Genomic DNA, 21227 nt, shown 5'->3' on the forward strand with positions numbered 1-21227 from the left:
CTTCAACCTTTTCCCCAAAGTTGAGGTTTATCGTCCCAGTGACAACAACGTACTGACAGGAATCCGGCTGCGCCGGGTGGCTGGACGCAGCCCGCTCGTTCTGCACCCAACAACGTCGTTTTATTTCAGGCTGTGCACTGACATACCTTAAGGTTTTGCTGATCCACATCTGAAATAGAAAGAGACAAGCTGTATAAATTATGTGGTTAATTTAAATGTAATTTGTTTCACACGCAAGACAAAAAAAAAGAAAATAAACCAACAGGACGATCTTATTATTTAAACATAATGCTGGTATTTATTTAAACATCCACACATATTTACCATGTAAATATTTGTTTAACCATACAAAACCACTATTGATAAGCAAACACTGTCTACCGAGACTGGGGTACAAAAGTCAAACTTTAAGAAGTTGGTGCGTTTTGGTGGTTTTTTTGTTGTTTTTTTTTTTTTTTTGAGAGTACCACGATCCGTAGGTGGCTTCCCCTGTTTTAAAGTTGGCGTCCGGAGCTGTGGCGCCTTGAACCCCTTAACCCCGGACCGTTCCTGCGGGGCCCAGCAGCGCCGTTTGCCGGGGGCGCCGCTGGCGCGGCGGAGCCAGCAGGGGGCGGGAGCGGCGCCCGCCCCGCCAGCCGCCCGCCCCGCCAGCCGCCCGCCCCGCCAGCCGCCCGCCCCGCCAGCCGCCCGCCCCGCCAGCCGCCCGCCGCCGGAATGTGGACGGCGCCGGCCCGGCCCTGAGGCGGCTGCGCGGCCCGCCGAGCCGTTCCCGGCCGGCCTCCCGCCGGCCCCGCTCCGCTGCGCACAGAGCCCCGGTGGCGGAGGACGCGGAGGCGGGAGGACAGCTCGGCTGCCAGCGGTGAGAGGGGCGGGCGCTGCCTCGGGCCTCCTTCGCCGGGCCAGGGGAGGGAGCGGTGCGGGTCTCTCGCGAGGGCTGCGGGCGGGAAGCGTCGTCGCTCCCTGAGGAGGAGCGGCCGGGCCGTGTCACGGGGTGACAGCGCCCGGTGACCTGAGGTGGATTCCTCCTTCTCCGGCGGGCCCTGCCGGCTCGGCCGCCGCCTCCGCGGCCCCCGGAGCCGCCGGCTGCCCCCGGCTGCTGCCCGCCCTGGCCCCCTCCCGGCGGCGGCGGAGGGAGGAGGCGTGAGGTGCGTGGCTGGTGGGGGCCGGTGCCGCTCCTGCGTGTGGGGTTGGCGTGCCGAGGGGAGTTCCCGTGCGCGGCTGGCGCTGGGGGGTGCGGGACAGTGGGGGATTTAAAAAATAAAGTTGTTTTCCTGGTGAGCGGAGGGAGAGGGCTGTGGAAGAGTTCATCTCCCTTCCTCCTCCTCCTCCTTAGGAAAAGTGAAGTCACTTCCCAAGAGCCCAGAGTAGCAAACTACTGTCCTAAATCTCTGCCGTCTACATGGCTCAGATCCATCTACTTTTTTTTTTTTTTTTGGGGGGGGTGTGTGTGGAGTTTTTTTCTTTTTTCCCTTTTCCCCCTCCTTTTCCCTTTTCCCCCTCCTTTTCCCTTTTCCCTTTTCTCTTTCTTCCCTCTTTCCCCCCCCCACCCTCCTTTTTTTCTCAAGCCTCCTTCCACAGTCAGGCCCTCCCTAGCTGTGACCCGGTCGCAAACTGCTTTTCTTTACATAGGGTGCTTCAAAACCTGCAGAGCCCATCTGAAGCAGGTCTGGAGCTCTGAACGCAATAGACTGGGCAGCTCTGCTCGCCTGGGAGTTTGTGGAGTGTGCCGTGTACTTTGCTCTGTCACTCTTTCAAAACTCCGTTGTTAAGATTGCTTGTTTTGTAGATAAATCATAACTTATCATATTTCTTAGCTGCGTGCATGTATGCATCCATTATTTTGTGTAAAAGGGGAAAAAAAGATTTAAAGTGTCAACTCCTCTTTAAAGTGGAAACAAATCCAGCAGCAAATAAGGAATCGCTTGCTTGGGTAAGCGTCGCTTTTCTCTTTCACCGTCAGGCTGTGGTCTCATAACCACGTTGGTGACTTTTCAAATAAAACTTTGGAGGAGGGTAACTGTCCTTTCTGTCTCCATAGAGGGATTTTAGTGATGTTACAGGCAGCATTTTCTTACCCCTTTAAATTCAGGAAAGGTGCTCTCTGAATCGCTGTCATATAGGCCAAAATCCTGAGTGCCCGTCACATTGACTTGTGCTCCAGATCTTATGAAGATTAATTAGGACTGTAAGATTAGTTCTGCGAGTTATGCCTGTGTCTATGTTTTAAGTACGATTGTAGTCAATAGAACAGTTTGTTTATGTGGGTTGTATGATATTAATGATACTAATTGAGAGATTAGTTTGCAGTTTAAACTTGAAGGGACTAAAAATATATTTACACACAGGAAGCACAAATTGACTCCAGTGTTGTAAGAAATGAAGCTAAATTGGAGCATTATTGGAAGTACGCTGCAGTGCTTTTTTTTAATATGGTTACAGTGAAATGTGTTGCTTGGTTAAAAATAGCATTCAGTCCTTTAAAAAGTGATTCACTGGCTGAGATTTGGTCATGTTAGCAAGGGGATTGCAAAGAGATCCAGGGCATAATGTGGCTTTCTGTGGAAACCTAGTTCCTGGTGCGTACTCCCTGGCATTTGAAGACAATCCGTGTTGTGGCTGCGTCTTCCCTTGTGTCGTCAGTGGGACTTCCACAGCTAGGAAGTGAGTTAAGAGAACTAATCTGGTCGAAAAGCAGTACTTTTATTTCTTTTTTTTCCCCCTCTCCGAGTTACTTTTTGGTTAGAACAACTTCCTGAACCAGCTTGCTTTCCCAGTCGTACGGACATTGTCTCAATCCAGAGGACGAAGAAGTGTGTTGGTAGGCAGGAGTGTGTAACTGCAGTCCTGGTACCGTCACGTAAGTTGTGATGAGTGATGTGCTTATCTGGGTTTTGATTTTATGGTCAGTAAGTTAATATAAGAAGGCACTACTGCTGGGTTTTTGATTGGCTTATGCCACTTGTGGTGAAGTTAGCGAATGATAGTAAGGGTGGTAGGAGCTTGCTCTCAGTACTGTCTTGCCTTGATTGTGAAGCCATGGTGTCTATTTTTCTTTTTTATTTACTTTTGGCAACATTAAATGGAGTACAGCTTTTTAAGAGCCACCTCTCTGTTTCTCTTCCGTGCACCCACAGAAGCAGCTGCGATCTTCTGCTCTCTCCCTTGCATATTCTTTCTTCTCTCTAAACTTTTTGTTGATTCATTAATTGTAAGGAGTAATCTGGGCATTGTTAGATAGGGACTTCTGTAAGTTTATTCAGCTTTAATTTAAAAATAATCAGTTGTATATTGTTATTACCTCAGCTATAGTTGGAAGGCTATTTCAAACTTGGCTGGCTATAGTAATTGCACACATTCTGCTTTACAATCTAGATTAATTTGTCATTGGATTATATCGATTTTATGTACCAATGGACTGATATATGTTATATTGGCATTTTTGATCTTAATATCAAAAGCAGCAACATATCGATGCAAAAATGTGTTGAAGTGCAACACTGGGTGTTTCTTTTCCCTTTTGACCACTTGCTGTACTCATCTTTGCTGTAATAGCTCTCACTTTCTCCCCATGAATTTTAGTCTCAACCTTCTAAGTGCAAATTAAAATGTACATTTCAAGCATTAACACTGAGCTTCATAGAGGTGTCCTTTTAATGGACAGTAAGATGTTTTCAAGTATATTTTCATAAGTTGTGTTTTTTGAAATTCATACCTATGATAGTTTGTTCCAGCCTCAATCTTACCCTGTTAGACTGGTACAGCTATTAAAGGAGCCGTTATTGTAGTGTGGATTGCTGAAGAGATTCTTTTTTCCTTCATAGAGTCCTAGTTCATAAGCAAAGCCTGACATATTTGAAATTTATTTATTTTACCTTTCTCTGTATTCTTAACCTTAAAAAGAAACAAAACCTATCTATAGATTATTAGAAAATATCTGTGTGACTTTTAAGGTGTTTACTTAATTTTGATATCAGAAATGTTCCAAGAGGGGATTTTGTGAAGCCGAAAGAGAAAAAGCAGTTAGTTTGGTGGGTGTGCATGTGTGACTGGTTGTAAATAGTGCATAAATAAATAAATTGCTTTCCAAAACCTACTTAGTTAAATAGACTACTGTGAAAGATGAGGAAGGCTTTTTTCCATTTAGGTAATTTTACTTGATTACTTTGCTTTACAGAGATCCAGAGTCTCGTTATCAACTATTTCAGCATAGTAAGTAAGATGGTTCTAATTCGTGCTTGTATTGTGTATGCAAACTGTTATTGTGTTTTTCCTGAAATTAGATAAAATTATTTTGCTGTGGTCATCAGCTGTGTTCCAATACACATATTGTAAACACACATTTGTATTTCTAACAAATGTTACAATTTTAAAATATATGTATTTTAGGGGTTTTTTTTCATTTTGCTGTCTAACTCTTCATTCCCCTCCCAAAATTTTAACTTGGGATGAAGGTTCTATGCCTTTTCAGTTCTCAGGCCTTTGCAGGCAAATGAGGGTGAAAATAAAATGCAGATAATCCCAATCTGATGCATTGCCTTTGCATGTGTATATTTAGATGATACAGAATACAAGATCCAGAATTTTAATGTAGAAGTAGGTGGAGAAATTCAGTAACTGGCTAAACTTTTAAAATAAGCTTGCAAAAATACTTTGGAGGTGGTTTTAGTTTGCTCTTAAATAAGGTGCTGGAATATTTCCCTTTACTAAGAGCGTGAATGCTGCAAAATGATACGTTTTTTCATAGGAGCCTGTTTATTTGGTTTTGGTTTTGTTTTTTTCAGACGTTATTGAGAAACAAATACTATATTATATGGATTAGACTGAGCCATCTGAAATGCATGTGTCAGAAAAAGGATTTTTTTTTTCCCATTCTGTGAACCCTTTGTTTTATTTGGTTCCACTGCTGTATACTTTCATTGTTTCCTGTTATTTTGAAGAAAACTCTCACAAGTAACTTGCCGGCAGTGCTGCATAAGCAGTAGCTGTCACCAGTCCCAGCTGCTTGGTTTTGTCTGCGTTCTGTGCGTTTATTGTGTTGACATAGGTGCTTGTGTACTCAAGTGTTGAAGTGGCTGACGATATGCTCTAATCTTCCTTTTTTTTCTCGGTGGTTGGTTGTCAGTCAGTCACTGAAGCTGTCTGTCTCTTGCCGTGTGTGACTGCCCGGATACTTGTGCAATCTCAGCAGAGAAGGTGGGAGGAGTTGCAGCTTTTCAGGCAGTTCTTCACCTCCTGCATCTTCAAGATATTACTGAAATACCTGTAGCTTTTAAGTATCAACATTTTCAGCTTGGATTTAAGTGGCTGTGAGCACTGGAGTACAAAACAGCAATGGAGTTGAAATACAACTTCTTGTATGTGCCAGCAGTTGGTCTGGGAGTAAAACTTGGACTTAGATCAGGTGGTGCAGTGGAGATGAGCCCTTGGAAATACTAGTCCTTTCTGTTCATGTGGACAGAGTTTGTGTTTGCTCATAGATGTTCACTTCTATCGTAAAAAGGTATTTTTATTCTCATTGTACTTGATTCTAATTGTTAATGGTTAGTGTTGGCAGTATAAAGTTCCAAGAAATTTGGAACTGCTAGCGAGAATTCTTCTTGGAGAGAACTGTTTGACGATTTTGAGGAAATAAGAGTAAGGAATGAAAATGACTAAGGGCACAGTAGAAAAGTCAATAATTGATTTTTACCTTGTTTTGAATGTTAATTGTTCCTGCTTATTGCTATAGGGATGTATAAAAAGTGTGAGGGGAGAGAGTTAATCAAAATGTCCAAGAAAATACTTTGTCAAGCCTCAAAAGAGTAACATGAAGTTGGAAGTTCCCCATAGTTGTTGTGAGTGCTAATTTGTCTTTGACCCTTATAGCTTCCCTTTTCTGAGTCTTCTTTCATCATATTGAGACATCAGAAAGTGAGACTGACTATAAAGGGGTCAGATGGAAGTATAGTTTAGTATCTAGCTTTTGATAGCAGCCAGAGAAATTTAAGGGTATAATAAGACAAACACAAGCGATCCTTGTTCCAGCAGATCCTCCCAGTTTCTCTCCCTGGCCTCTGTGATTCTGCAGGGTATGGAAAAAGCAGTTGCATTGTTCTGTACGTTTCCCAGAAAATTCATGTGGGGAGCCGTAATAAGATGGTGTTCTTACACTGTGCAGATGTGCAGTTAGTGTCACTCGTTTTACTAGAGGCTTCTGAACAGCCAGACGACTTTTGATGTTGTGCAGATGGAGCTTGGGTGCTTTGTTGGGCTTGTTGAAGACTCAGCTTTAATTTGACTGTGTGCTCATCTAGCTTGTACTTCATATTTTGGGTTTGGATTCCTTGTGTTGTAAAGCGATTCCATCTTCCATGGGCTTTTCTGCGGTGGTGCCAGTACCCATTGCAGTGCTTCGGCTCTGGGGTGGGCTGGGGTAGCCCACCTTTGTTGGCTGTGACCTCGCAACTCTGTGTTCGTCGTTGTGCTGGCTTGTACTGTGGTCAGGGACTTCAGAACTTAACATCTCCCTTAACGGAGACCAAGGTAGTACGCTGGCAATGCTGTTGTGGAAAGGGTATGCTCGTACAACTACTTAGTAGAACATGACCTTTCATACTTGTTCACATTTCTGCGAATTTTATCTTTCACATTAGTTGCCTGTAACTTCCTCTCTTTGTTTCCGGAAGTAAAAATATTTTGTGGAAGCATTTAGTATGTAAACATTGATAGTAAGCTTTCATATCTGCATTTAAGGACAACCATGTATTACTTGTGTTGAAACGGATAGTAAAACAAATTTGGGAAGCTGTCTTAAACGTAGAGAGATAGAGACAGTGATTTAGAAAAAAAGTGGTTGCAGATACAGCTTTTTGCCTTCGCAGGTTTTATTGTTTTGTGCAGGCAGGTGAATTTATCAAATAGGAAGTATAGTATAACACATAACATTCAAGGTACTCTGGATAGCCTGTCTCAACAGACAAATATTGGTTTTATACATGATCGTTGGGTTATGTTAGACAAGATGATTGCATCAAGAAAATTAGTGAGAATTCTGTCATGGCTTTGTGCAAGATTCTTGCAGTTACACTTGGTTACGATATGAGCAACTATATTGTATTATTTTAAATACCTTTTCCCCAGCAAGAACTTATTGTGTGATTTTATAGACTGGTTTAGATTAGCTTACACCAAATATAATAAAGGAGAGTAATTCAATTTAATAAAAAAGGTGCATAAGATCTAGATAATAGGGATCTGGCCAAGAGGCTAAGTTAATTAAAAAAAAGATCGTCTGCTTTTCTTTGAGCTCATTGATATTTTAACCGTGAGACAGATCTAAAAAGTGGTTTTGTCATGATGTTTTTAACTTAGAGTTTATATTTTAAAGCAAGTCTACTTACCAGATTTAGCTACTGGAAAAAAAGCTGCAAAACCAAACCAAACACTTGGTTTGGCAGCCACAAGTTAATTTACCTATTGAAAACCTTTCTTTCTCGCAATCATTGGTTAAAGGTGGCTTTTTATTATTTTATGAGTCTTTTCTGTAATACTTTGAGATGTACTTGTTAGTTTCAAGGCATTTTTAAAACAAGAATGTAAAATAGAATCATCAAAAGATCATACCTGTCTTTCGATTACACCGACTTTTTTTTTTTTTTAATATTTTATCCTTTAGGAGGAAAAGTTAATTCTGATCATTGTGGATGTCAGGGATGAAAAGAAGAGAAATTGTGTCTTGTTAAAAGGGCACATGTATTCTTTGTATTTCCCATTTCCCTTTTCAGGCAGTGTGTGGAGGAAATTCTGAGCTTAAGAAATTCTATAAGCTTTCCAGGGCTTGGTATGAAAAATGTTTTGGAAGGGAACACTATGCAGAGCATCTTCTGAATATCAAGATTGTATGCAATCTGCCAGCATGAGATGTGTACGTGTGTACGTGTGTACACACACCATTCCTGCGTTAAAATTTGAAGGTAACTTCAAGTAATGCAACAGAAATGTGGGTGATTTTTTGGATACTTGATCACAAAGCTTTGAGGACTTCCTTTAGATCTAGTAAACTTTGCCAGAATTGTAAAATATTCTTAATATCTTATTAACTGAATGAACAGGCTTTTGTATAGGGATTAACTGGTTTTTTTAATACTACCTTTCCAAGCAGTGGTTTCTTCTTGAATTACAGAATGGATTTGGAATAAATTGGTTAGAGAAGTCGATCACACAGAGAAATCTTCTCAAAGAACACACTGTCATTAAAAGAAAAAAGAAAGTTCTGTTTCAACGAAGAAAATTATACATCATTTGTTGGTATATGCCTTTCAGAAACTTTCATGTGTGCATCTCATACCAGTTCCTAGAAGAGTTTAGGTACGCTGGAAAACTTGTAACAGTCATCTCCATCTTGAGGGTAAACCTTGTGTTTCTCCTCTTTACCTATCATATGAGCAAATTGTTTTGATTCTTCAGACTTTAAATGGAAAAAGCAGAAAAGGAAGGAAAGCCTTTTTTTATATTTTACTCTAATGTGATTAGGTGGGATAGAGTGGTCTATTAGTACTAGGTGTATCTGATTACATACTGACCTGTTCTTACCAGTGGAAGATCATTTTTCTATTAAGGAAACAGTTTGATTGTCTCTTATGAATTGCCATTCTCCATTTTCTAGAACCTATCAAGGCCTTTGAAATTAGCAGTAGAGCTGCATCGCAGGATATATTTATTAAAAACTTGCTGTAGGAATGTGGAGTGTCATCATATTAGTTCTGGCATGCAGAGGGTGGTAACAGTGTAATGGTCAAATAAAAATTAGAATGCTAATTCAACCACTACACTTCATCATGCATAGGACTAAGAGACCGTAGTTACAAAGAGGGTCATTTAGTGTGGCTTTGTCACCAGCACCTTTCTAGATTTCTGAATATTCAACAGTTATCTTAACTTTCATAAGGTTTCACTTTCAGTTAACCTTGGTCTTTAAAATAACTGTAATTTCTCTCTCCATCTTTTAATTTTATATCTAAATATTTAATTTTTCAATGACGAGTTCTTAGCTGGGATCCTAAAGGATTTAAAGTGCATAATGTATGTGGAAATATTTGTTTTTAACGAGAAGGTTGGGTTTTTTTTCATATTAATAAGAAAATGGTTTTCTTCCTTATAAAGTCTTGTGTGCGCTTTTGAAACTGGACGGTTTTGATACAAAAGCAGTAGAAGTCTGGATGGCTGTCAAATCCAAACTCCTAGTCCTGGCGATTTTGGAAAATCTGTGGCTAAATAATACAAAAAAATGTCTGGTGTGGTTATTCATTTACAACTCATGATTGCCTTTGACAACTACTACAACGAAAAGCTTAAGATAAAGGAAAATAACTAAAGAAAATGAGATTAGGAGTGAGTATAAAACACCGTTTAGTCCATCCCGCAGTGTGGTGCTGGACTGACTGCAGCTTAACAGTTTTTGAGAACCATGTAGCAATGTCATCTGTGGTTGGTTTTATAAAGGTAGCTTTCTGTGGTTAAGAAAAAAAACATTGTGATTTCAAGTTAAATCTACAAAACCTAATATTCCCAAAATGCATGTTGCAAATCTCAAGATAACAGTTGTTGTAACTTATAGTTCTGGCTTTGGGGAACAAGGATTTTAGGAACCCTGTGGGAGCCAGGCAATGAATTGGAATTTCTTGTGGTTTTAACTGATGTCAGAAGTGACACTTTATACGGCCCTTTTTTGGCAAGGAGAAAGGTTGGCACCCTGCATCACTGCTGTGTTGAGTCATACTGCTGTTCCGTATGGTCTCTTTTGCTTTATGTCCTGTAATTCTTATTGGAAATAATAGCTTGTGGAGAAAATACCTGGTTGAAATATTCAGTGTATTTAGTGGAGAGAGACTGTTACATTGGCTAAATTAGACCAACACTGTTAGTGTTATTATTAAGGAATAAACCATGAAATAATATTTTTTAAAAAATGATTGTCTTGTGCTACTGCTTTCTTCTGGAATATAGGTCATTATGTTTTTGGGTGAATGGCCATACAGTTCATTAGATCGGCTGGCGCTTGGTTTCAGTTTGAGTGCTGCTTGCAAGCATCATGTAATAAGGAAAAAATATAGGAAACCCAATTTGCCAAACTCCAGCTATGAAAAATTGGATACTCTTTGTTGCTACTTTATATTTTCCAAAGTTAAAAATTAATTACTGGTTCAAGAAGCTGATGTGTTAGTGTTTAGTTGATGGCACGGAAACGGTGTGAAGGTGAACTAGGGTTGCTTTATGTGCCTTGTTTGCTTCATCCTTGAGGCAGAATGAGCTACTGTGCTTCAGCTAGTTCTTTGAAATTCTGGTAGGCTACTGAGTAAACCTGTTTGCCAGAACTCGACATGTAATTGAGGTTGTTTGTTTAGTTTTGTTTTAAAAAAAGATACACAGGTAAACTGATAATATCTTTAGAGCAGCAGAAGCCTTCTTATTTACACTTATTTTTAAGTCGTACTTTTTGGAAGAAGGTAGGGAGAAAGATTTTTTTTCTTTTAACTGGCAGAGTATAAAATATATTTCCTTAAATTGGTCAAACACTATTTGGGTTAGCTAGCTTTGATTATACGTGTAAACAGCATAAATTAATGTGTGTCAGCAAGAGCTGTGTATGCTAATCTGTTCTTCAACTGATGTCTCTTATGCCACTAACTTCTTTCTGCACGTGGACAAATCTTAGGCTTGAAAAATTGTTTAAATAATTGTTAAAAAGAATGCCCCACCTTATTTTTAACTCTGTATTGTCTAGGGGTAGGTTGTCCTCCATGACTATTTGCTCAAACTCCACAAATGAAACAAACAGAAGCAGCACCCACCTGCCTTTGTAGCTAGCAGCTCACCTGATATTCTTTCACTTATCTGGACCCATATTTCATCTGATGTTCTTGATGCTTCTTCCACCCAATACGTACATTTTAGGAGTTCAGATCAGTGGGTTTGTTTTGTTTTTAAATTTGGTTTTCATCTTCCTTCATGCCTCTTGCTGACTGTCATTGATGACCTCTGCTGAAGAGGAGAGATGGTGCTTCTCTGGCTGTAAATGTCGGCTGCTTCCTTGCCTGAGTCATGCTCGGGTTCAGTACCACCCACACGCCTACCATGCCTCTAGAAGGGTTCTTCATCCTGATGATCTTAAAGTTAAATCAAATAAAACCACTATTTTTCCCCGAGCGACCCCAACCTACACATCTTTGTAATGTTTAAGTGGCTCGGTGACGTATGTGTAGTCCAGAGATTCAAGTCAGGAAAGGCATTTCCTTTAGAATAAATGTCTGGGTGTTCATAATGTGATGTGTTGAAAAAGTGCTGGTTAGAATTTGAGAAGATATGGTTGTAGTATGTTTTTGAAGGAGAGCAGATGTTTTCCTTAAATTGTTATTCTTTGCCTGTAAGATTGACGTGTAAAAACAGTCTGCAAAACCTCTGTGTCTAGGCACCCAGTACAACGATTAAAAACAGTTTGCTGTCCATGAACAGACTAATTATTTGCTGTTGCCTACATAGGAGATGTTTGCTTTCACAGAGGAGACGGTGTTGCCAAAATAAGCCATGTGGTTACTTTCTAGTTGTGAGGGATTTGGTTTGTTTTTGTGTGTGTTTGTGTGGTTTTTCTGTTTGTTCGTTTGTTGTTTTTTGTTTGTTTTTCACTTCAAATAATTTTTATATACATATATATATTTTAAAATGTAGTGATACAGCAGTCATCTCTCTGTATTAGGTTGGTTTTAATCCTGGGAAACAGTGAGCCAAGTAAATGCTAGTTTGTTTTTCCTGTATGTGCTTTACATAACCTTTCATTGCCTGAGATAAGACACTGGGAAACAATTTGTGGGTAATAAAACAGTAGTTAGTACAAACATAAAGACTTAGCTTCCTAAGTAAAGATTACACAAAGAGAATTTGAGATTAAGGATAAAATTATAGTGGTGCTGTTGTCAGTGAGATTTAAACAAATCTGGTTTATGACACCTAGGATTTTCTTCTGCATATGTGTCCGCTCAATCAGTAGAGAAAAAGGTTTTGGAGAAGGTGGTTATCTGTGCTGCTTCAATGTACAATATAATAAGGAATTTTATTCGGTGGTTTAGTCTTTCAGTGAAAAAGCATTGAAAAGGTAAAAGCTTTGTGTACTTGAAGCATTTGTTAGCTTCCTGGGGAAGATCTGCCTCTCATTAATGTTAGCAAGCATGCAGGGGTGGGAGCTCTATGTGCCTCGTTAAAGTTAGCAAGCTCGTGGGGCGAGAGCTATGGTAACACATAGCTTTGACACGTCTTAAAAGTAAGATGCTGTGGTCAAGACACTCAGTTGTTTGTGTGTGTCTAAGTGTCAGTGTCTGCCCAGTTTGCAGTTCCCTAAGCGGCAAGTTAGGCTGTAACCACATCACTTCAGGAAGCTAGAAATCTGAGTCGTGATTTGAAGTTCAATTAGCTTAATGCTCTTTTTGCTGTCACGCGTTGTATTGTGTGGCTCCAAAAAGGGAATAAACCACGCTTTTCAGTGCACATTTGTACTTCACACATCTGTTAGCAGAAGCTGAGTCTCTGTGTAGCTGCATTGGACCTTCCTCTTCAGGAAGGTCCCAGAGATTCTCTTGAGGAACCTTAATACTGAAAATAGGTAGAACTTATTTACCAGTATTTATTTGAGGTTTGAGATCATCAGGCAAAGTGTATGGCTTTGAAAGCCTGTATTTAATTCAGGACCCGATTTTGTTTCTCTGGTGAAAGTATTAACTAGCCTGCTCTTGATTACCTTCTTTCAAGAAGGCAAGAAGCTTCCTTTTAAAACAGGTCTCTTGTTGCTTACCGAAGATAGACAGTTCAACATTTATCTTGCTTGTTGTCTTGTCATAGCTCTATGTTTTTGGTTTTTTTGTTTTTTGTTGGTTATAATGCTGAAACTTTTTTTTTTCCTGAACCAACGGCAAACTTGCGCAGTAAATTTGAACTATTTGTTGAACATAAACTGGAAGTAAATCCAAAAATGTCTGCTAACTGCTTCAGAAGACTGCTTCATGTAAAAAGTGGTATTTACATTTGGGGACCAGTTTGATGAGGAAGTTTTTGAATCTGATCAGGTCTGCAAAACAGCTCCTTTCTGGACAGTCAGTAGCTCTGCCTTTGATTCTTCTCCTGTGGCAGTGACTGTGTTGCCAGCAGTGCCCTGTCCTGAGCCACTCTGCCCAGCAATCCCATGGACATCCGTCGCTACCTGGATATTTGTGTTTCTGTACGGGATGTGGTTTTGCATGTCTGGATTCAATACAAAATACATGGAAGAGTTAGGGACGGAAAGCATTAGCAGCATTTCTGTCCTGTGTCCCTTGTTCTGCTTCAGTGCTGAATCCACCTGGATTCATCTCTATTCCAAGTAGTATGTCTTGATTAGGTTTTATCCAGGAGCTTGTATAAGCAAAACACTAGGAAGTGAAGTACAGCAAAGAGATTAAGTGACTTGACTAAAACTACACAATAAAGCACACAGAGAAAAGCAACGGCTTTTCTTTAGTCGTTGTAGTACACCTGCAGCTTAAGATTTTTTTTGGAGCAAGATCCACCCACCTCCTCCCTTTTAAAACTAGGTAAGTCTGATTAATTACTTTGTATCTCCAAAATCCTTTGCCAGAAACTGTTTTCTGAAATTGTTACTTTAAAGAATTTTAGTCCTTTTATTATAGTAAGGTTTATTTAGCTGAGTTTAGAAAAAAATCTTCCTCTGTATTCGTTGCTGGGTTTCTGAAATTTTTTCCTGTGTGGTATTGTTCATCAAAGTGTGGAGGAGAAATTATCTTCTCTATAGGAAAGAGCGTGACTGTTCAAGATACTTCTTTTGTAGAAATTACTTCCTTGCGGTAGTAGCTCATACTTCCCAGTGTTTGTTCCTGTGAAGAGAACTTTCAAAGCGCAGTTTGTTGTCGCCTTTCTGAAGGTGTTGTTGGAAGGGCTGTCCTGACTCCTGGCTCTGGTGGTTTGGGAAGTTACCATCTGGTCTGAGGTTTCAATCCTTGGAGCAGCGTTGGCAGAACAGGAGGTGTTTTCACACCTTGGCCACATTTGTTCATTTGGAGCTAAACTGCACAAGCAGCTTGAACTAAGCAGCTGGACTTCATGCAAAAGTAGCTGAGGTGCAGTATGTTTGCTGGCTTTCCTGTCCCTGTCAGCCCCTCTCTGCTGGTCACTGCCCTCCCAGGAACTTTAAAATGATAAGGCAAATGCTGAACCTCTTTCATCAGTATTCTGAGGCAGTGTTCAGCTCCAGGATTGTCTGCTGCTAACTTCAGGGAATAAACCTAACAGGATTGTAGACTGTACATCTGTCTGCATGTTGTGCATAATGCAATCAAGAATAAGTTCTTACATTCTTAACTTTTACTTTTTGTTGGAAAGGATGATAAAAAAATGAGTTATTTATGAGCTTAGTAGTAATGGTCTATTCTCAGATTTTATGTGTGTCTAATAGGTGACACTGTCATTTATTCTTTATCTTTCATGGGAAAAATGGGCATTCAAGTGTATAACACAATAATGAGTAAAAAAGGAGTAAGTCCTCAATGGGTCTGAAGCTAATGACAAAAGGGAAGTGACAGATCCATCTCCTGGCTGGAGGTGACTGGAAAGTCCAGAGTGCACGTGTCTCTTCTTGTTACTGAAGCATAAAAAACCCTTTTCAGATGTTCTGCTCTTTCGCTTCCCCAAATAACCTTAATGCATGATGTATTTCAGAGAGATTTTTATTCTTTTTACTGCTTTTCCTCAGAAGTGCTTACCTGAAGTATTAGATGATGTGCCTTTTTAACGTAAAAGTAGAAACTTCTTCCCCTTAAGTAGCTTACTGCTTAAGATGGTATAAATCTCCATAATCTTCATGAGTCTGATAGTTATATTCTTAAACTCTGACATGAACTTTACTCAAGTTGTTTAATTTGAAAAATGACGTGATCGTGAGTTTTGGTACTTTGTCTCTTGCATTAAAACTGTTTTTGATCAAAGACTGATCATAAAATATTGTGTACAAAGCTTTTGCTTTCTGAATAGCATGTGACTAGAATGGGGGAGGAAAGGAGCAGTCTTTACACTGATATTTTCATTTTTAGTGCACACGGTTTCCGTGAATGATCTACAGCACTGCTATTAATTTGTCGTACGGCGAGTTCTCCGGCATGGACATCAAAGGCTGTCTTAGCAGAAGACCTGAGTAGTTTGTAGACTTGTAACTGTATTTGTGTGAGCGAAGAGTGTAGAGCTGCATTCTTCTGGCTGAGGCACTCGCTCCCTGCGTGTCCGACCTGTTTGTGTTGTGTTTGACTACTAAACTGAAACTGATGTGGCTTTGTTTTGGCTGCAGTAGGATGGAGGGCATTCAGGTGAATAATGCTGATGGCAGGTTGGAATGGCAGGGCTGTAATGAAAGGCTGCAATTAGGGGTTCTGGAGTAATTTATTCAGTTAACATAGTCATGCATGGAAGAAGGTGTGTGTCTGCAGTAGATGTGGTGGTTTAAGCTGGTTGTAAGACAAGCTTGGTACTCCAAGCTTAAGGATATAAAAGGCCTTGCAACTCAGATGTAATTGCAAAAGTGTGTATGGTATGCATTTCAGTGTGTGATCTGAATGAGAAGCTCCTTGAAGTCATCTCATGTTTCTAATATTTCCTTTGTCTTTCAGATTAAAATTTAGGAAGTAGGAATTCTCTTAAGCTGCCTTTGTCCACATAGGGCAAGAACAAATGTTTTGTACATCAGTATGCTTCTCTACTTGCATTATCACTAGGTTTTTTTTGGCTTTACAAATGTTAAATTTTCCCTGGCTTTATTACAACAATATTGCTACGAAAAAATTTCCTAGTTCACAGTGTGCCTGCCAGTTCTTTCTTTGCTGCAGAAAGAAGAACTGGTGATATGCTAATGTTAGCAGCTTGCATTTGCCTTTTGATAATTAATATAGTAGACCATCTTATATTGGAGTGCCTGTGTTATTCTCCCACCAGTAAGCACAAAAAGAGGAGGGGGAAAATAATTTTGTGGAGTTGCACATATAAATGGTTATGACAAACCAAGTCCTTGAAAGAGCAAAAGCATGTTGACTGTAGTTTCTAAAGTGATACAAAATATTTTTGTATTGAAAGTAGTCTAGTTCCCACACTTGTTTTTTGGTCCAAAGTTGCTAAACTGTCATGTGACTAGTGTGTTAAGTCGTGCCTGTTCAGAATGGTGGAGAACACGCATGTCTTCTTTTTAAGTGCTGTATTTGTGGCTTCCTATAGCTAGAACTAAATTTGCATTATATTCTTGATCCCTCGGTGTTTTGGCACTATGAGCGGCACAGCGAGCGTGGCGCAGTTCTGCACCTTGGCACTGCTGTGAAAGGCAATGGGATGCTGAACACCCTGTGGTGTATGCGACTCTGCCGACATCTGAGCCTTGGGCACGGTAAATCCCAGCACTCAGCCAGAGGAATGCTTTTCAGGAAAATGAAATGGAAATAGACCCTGTCTGGAAGTGCGTGCTATTTATAGTCTATCTGAAAATACATTTTCTCTTTTTTAACACAGAAAGTGTAAAAACGTAGATCCATTTAAAATATGAAAGGTCCAATATACAGTCTTCTTCATTCTAGCTCTTCCCTTAAGGAATCAGGGAAGACATTCTGAATTAGCGTAGGTGATACTGTCTTTATTTGGTGGATACCTACAGCAGCTGTCCTCATTCTGAAGTGCTAGGAGTGGATTTGGTTCTGCATTTTTCGATGAACTTATAATGTATAGGCTAATCATTATGTTGTCCCCTTTTTTGTTTGTTTCTGGGCTCGTTTTTTTGCTGTGTGGGCAGGGGAAAGCTTGTTCTCAGTTTCCATAATATTTATAGCTTTGTTATTTTGGTTTTGTGGTTAATTTCTTTAAGTGTTTAATTTTAATTTTGTTGTGAGTGGTTTCAGAAAAATTTGCTGAGAAGTATGTGATTGTGATTTAGTATCACCTTTGACTTCATCACCTATAGATATAAAGGGTAATAAAAACAACTCTGTCATAATCAATTGCTAAATATATTTATGTGGAGAGCATACATTTCAATATTCAGTTTTTGGAAAATTATTCTTCAGAATATAGCATAATACATTATTATATATCTTTAAGTGTTACAGTATTCCACAATAGCGTCATATTGCCCTGTTAACATGTTTACAGCTTCTAAACTAAATATTTAATATTTTTCCTTCTTTGTTAGGTTCTTGTGGTAGGAGGTGAATACTGACCTGACATGGAAGTCAAAACATCATTTAGCAAAGCCAGTAGGATTCCTGAAACTGTATCCACATTAATTAATGAAGAATTTGTCCTGGTTCATCAGCAATCGGAGGACACTTCTGGAAAAGATGAAAAGCCTCAGCTAAAGGTTTATGATTACTTTACTTTCAATTTCTAGTAGGATTTGTATTGATTACAACTTCTTTGGAATTTTAATTAAAGATCCTTGTGTGTGCTTGAGGAGACTCTTATACTCTATTTTTTGTCCTTGTTTATTACCAGTGAAATTAAGAGCTCAGATTAAACAAACCTGTCCAAAACTGGCAGTTCAGTTTTTCTTTTAATAACTTCTTTGGGTGTCAGCTTTGTTAGTATTCTGTGGATTTATACATTAGCAAGGGACTAAAAAGTTCTTTTCAGAGGCTGAGCTTCAGATTAAAGCTTGAGAAATATTCTTTATGGAGGGACCAGAGACTCCAAATTTTGTTATCTTAAAAGCACGTAATTAGACTGCATAGGAATAGGCCACAGAGGGTCTTGGTTTTGAGTTTTTAATTTAGCTTTCCCATTCAGTGCTACTCTAGGCATGGCTAAGACCTTTTCTAAAAGCTTTCTACCTCTAAACAGCAGAATATTTTAGCATTTGTGTGACAGCTCATTGGTTAATTACAAGTATTTCCCCACTTGAGTTGCAGTAGCTGATTTACTGGGTCCACTTGGAACAATAGGAATTTGTTCCCCTTGAAATGACAATAAGTGCTTAGTCTGTCTTCGCAAAACTCTTTGGCAGTTTTTTACAACCAGTGATTTCTGTCTGTGTTAAACACGAATTATGTTTGGAAAGAGGCAAGTGACCTGGGGGTAGAATCCATGGTGCAACTTTATTATGGGCCATGGGTTTTTTTTGGTCTGCAAAGCTAGTACTTGTCAAAGGCTGTATTTTTTTTTTTTTCTCTAGGGAATGGGTCTCACCATGTTCTTGCCACTTCCTTAGGCTTGCATCCCTCCTATGTGTGAGACAATTGGATTGGATATGACTAAGAAAGGAAAATTTTCCTTAAGACTAATCTATAACAAAGTCTGTTGATATTTGTTCGGACTGGAGAATCTAAACACACAAACCTGTTTTTTTTAAGAGAGGTCTACAGTTTTTGGATCGATGGTTGTTGGATTAGCAGTGAGGATATGTTTATTATATGTAATGGGATGGGACAATGGATTATGTTTCATTTATTTTTGTTGATTCTTGGTGTGTTGTCTTGTTCAGTAAAGTTTCTGAACTTTTGCAATAAGTAAGACTATATCTTTGGAAAATAATAGTGAAAGTAAAACTACAAGTACCTTTAAAAAATGTCATCTCCGCCTGCTTACAGGTATTTTCAAATGGAGATGATCAGCTGGAGAAGGCAATGGAAGAGATACTGAGGGATTCAGAAAAAGACCAGAGCAATTTCCCTGCTCTCCGAGAAGGTTCCAGCGAGGGAAGCAGCCAGGCAGGAGATGGGTCAGCAGGTCAAACAAATCAGCCAGCTTTGCACCTCGTTTTAGACCCTTCTACTACAGGTATTGCTAAAGTGCTTCCCCCTCAATCATATATGGCAGTTTGTTTCTTTCCACAGTTTCAAGTTAACCTTAAAATTGAATACAAAGCTCTCGGGAGCTTCATTCCAAAACCATACCGGAGAATTCCCTGGGGCCTCCTCTCCTTTTCTGATTAGTTGAGGATTGTAGACCGGAATGAATTCTCACCAGATTCTCACCCTGTGCTGCTCTGTTTCGATCCAGATAATTTTCATCTTGTCTCCAGCCCTGGATGAGTTAGGACTCAGTATCATGTAACTTGCTGAATGGACTGGAGTTGAGGTAGAGAATCAGCTGATGGCATCTGACAAGTTTCAGGGCAGTTTCACTGACTGTGTTACCTGCAAATGAAATAGACCCTGAGCAAGCAGAGAGACTTTCAGCTTTGGTTCTGTCCCCAGGTGGCAGTAAGGACAGCTTTAGAGTTGATATTTGCTAGGAATGGTTGATGAAAAGGGAGGACTGAAAGCTTCTTATGTAAACTATATTTTGTATATTTTATGTAAAATATATTGTAGCTTGTTTTTCTATATATACCTCTTATGAATACAAGGCTGTGGCCACCGCTGTGGGCCTTGAATTAGAATTCTTTTTCGCTTGGTAGTATAGAGAACAGTTCCGTGGCATTGTGTCAGATAATTCCCATAGCATCTGTTTGGGAAGTGGAAAAAAATAAAGTTTTTGTGGTAGAATAAGATAGATAGTTTAGTCATAATGGAAACACCCTTCTCTTAATTATATGTATACTGTATTTTTGAAAAACATACCTTACTGGCTCCCTGTTTGATGTGCTTCAAACAGAACACAACCGTTAGTATGAATGAACAAAGAAATACTTGTAGATACATTGTCCTCCTCGCCCCACAACAGGAATAATTCAATTTTGCTTCCTTTCTGATTTAAGTATTATGGAAATATTAGCCATAGTAATAAAAACTAGAAATAACAGAGGACATTGCTTAGAGAGGTTTGGAATGTCTGTCTTTGGAGATACCAAAACTCAGCTGGACAGGGCCCTGAGTAACCTGATCCAGTTTTGAAACTAGCCCTAACCTAGTCTAATCTGATCTGTCTTTGGGCAGAGTTAGAGCTAGATGACCTCTAGAGGTCTTTTCCAACCTCGATTACTCTGATTCCATACTTAATGACTTTTTCTTGCACCTCTCTTCTTGTTTCTCAAATGTTGAAATGCCTTGAAAAAACCTGCTAGAAAACAACAATAACAGCAAAACTCCCAAAGGCTCCCTCAAGATCACCCCTGTCCACAGTAATGTGACAGTGGAAAAAGAACGTTTCTCTCCTGCTGAGTAGGGTGATAAACAGAGATCCTTTTTCTTTTCTCCAGCTCCCTGATGGTTTCATGCAGGTAACATAGCTATCTCACATCTAATAATTCTACAGAAGCTGCAGACATGGGAGAGCAGAGATGTGGAGGCATCTTTATGCAAAGTATGAGTAGGAATTAGAAGAAAGTATCAACTAAATAAAACACCATCTGGAAATTGAGCTTAAAGAAAAATGGTATTCTAGCACTGCTAAATAGACTCGGAAGGCATTTTTTCCCTATGCTGTAGTAGGAAACATGCATTAGAATAGAACAGACTTAACATTAATATTAAGCTGCCAAATGGGATTTCTTACTATTGGAGCGGGACTTGTGACTCCTGTGTCCATTCTCAGAAAAAGCAGTAGATTTTGCTATGGAACTCTCTAAGAAGACAATGTGTAAAAATAAAAGCAAATGGTTAAAAAAGTGTTTTTTTTTCATTTTCAGAAATCTCCGCACCAAGGCCATCATCTCCCAGTGAACCTCGGGAAGAGGACAGCGTGTTGTTTAACAAACTGACTTATTTAGGTTGCACAAAGGTGTCTGCCCCTCGAAATGAACTGGAAGCTCTACATGCCATGGCAAACATGAAATCCTCAAGTCAAGCCCCCTTACCTGTTACGCTTTATGTTCCAAACATTCCAGAAGGCTCTGTAAGGTAACACACAAAGTTGCTTTTGTTACTTGCACAGGCAGATAAAAGGTGGATTCTGACTTTTTTACTTGCACAGGGAAGTAGTTTCTAGATACTAGAGAACATTTACTTGCCCCTGCGTATTGAGTATCATTTTGCACAGAAAGAAAGAAGGACCTTCAACCACAGATGTTATTTTCTTTCATTTTTCTCTTTGAATCCAATTTAAGATTTTGTTTGACATTACACCAGTATTTTGTTTGAGTTAGGAGATTACACTGCATACTTTTATGATGGCAACTGTCACAGGAGATATTAGGTGTGCTCTACCTATTTTTGTAGCTGTTGTGGCCATTCAAGAAGGTTGTTTGCAAGTGAAGCTGCGGAATCTTTAATTGCAGAGGACATAATTAAGTGAAGGGCTGCCTA

The 21227-nt window shown here is 39.6% G+C and overlaps 1 protein-coding gene across 3 annotated transcripts in view; it reads left to right on the forward strand.

Annotated features, from left to right (window-relative positions):
- The window catches only part of RABGAP1L (RAB GTPase activating protein 1 like), a 230141-nt gene that overhangs the window by 4585 nt on the left and 204329 nt on the right, over positions 1 to 21227 (forward strand). For 2 of the 3 annotated variants that reach the window (XM_065649001.1, XM_065649003.1), the window contains exons 3-5: positions 17237 to 17404; positions 18630 to 18819; positions 20612 to 20822. In XM_065649001.1, the coding sequence (XP_065505073.1) occupies positions 17270 to 17404; positions 18630 to 18819; positions 20612 to 20822 (536 nt within the window). In that variant the 5' untranslated portion in view covers positions 17237 to 17269. Of the gene's footprint in view, positions 1 to 681; positions 860 to 17236; positions 17405 to 18629; positions 18820 to 20611; positions 20823 to 21227 lie in introns of those variants that run through there. The other variant, XM_065649002.1, reaches the window with a different exon arrangement.

This window comes from Caloenas nicobarica, chromosome 20, assembly GCF_036013445.1.
Source record: "Caloenas nicobarica isolate bCalNic1 chromosome 20, bCalNic1.hap1, whole genome shotgun sequence".
Taxonomy (NCBI): domain Eukaryota; kingdom Metazoa; phylum Chordata; class Aves; order Columbiformes; family Columbidae; genus Caloenas; species Caloenas nicobarica.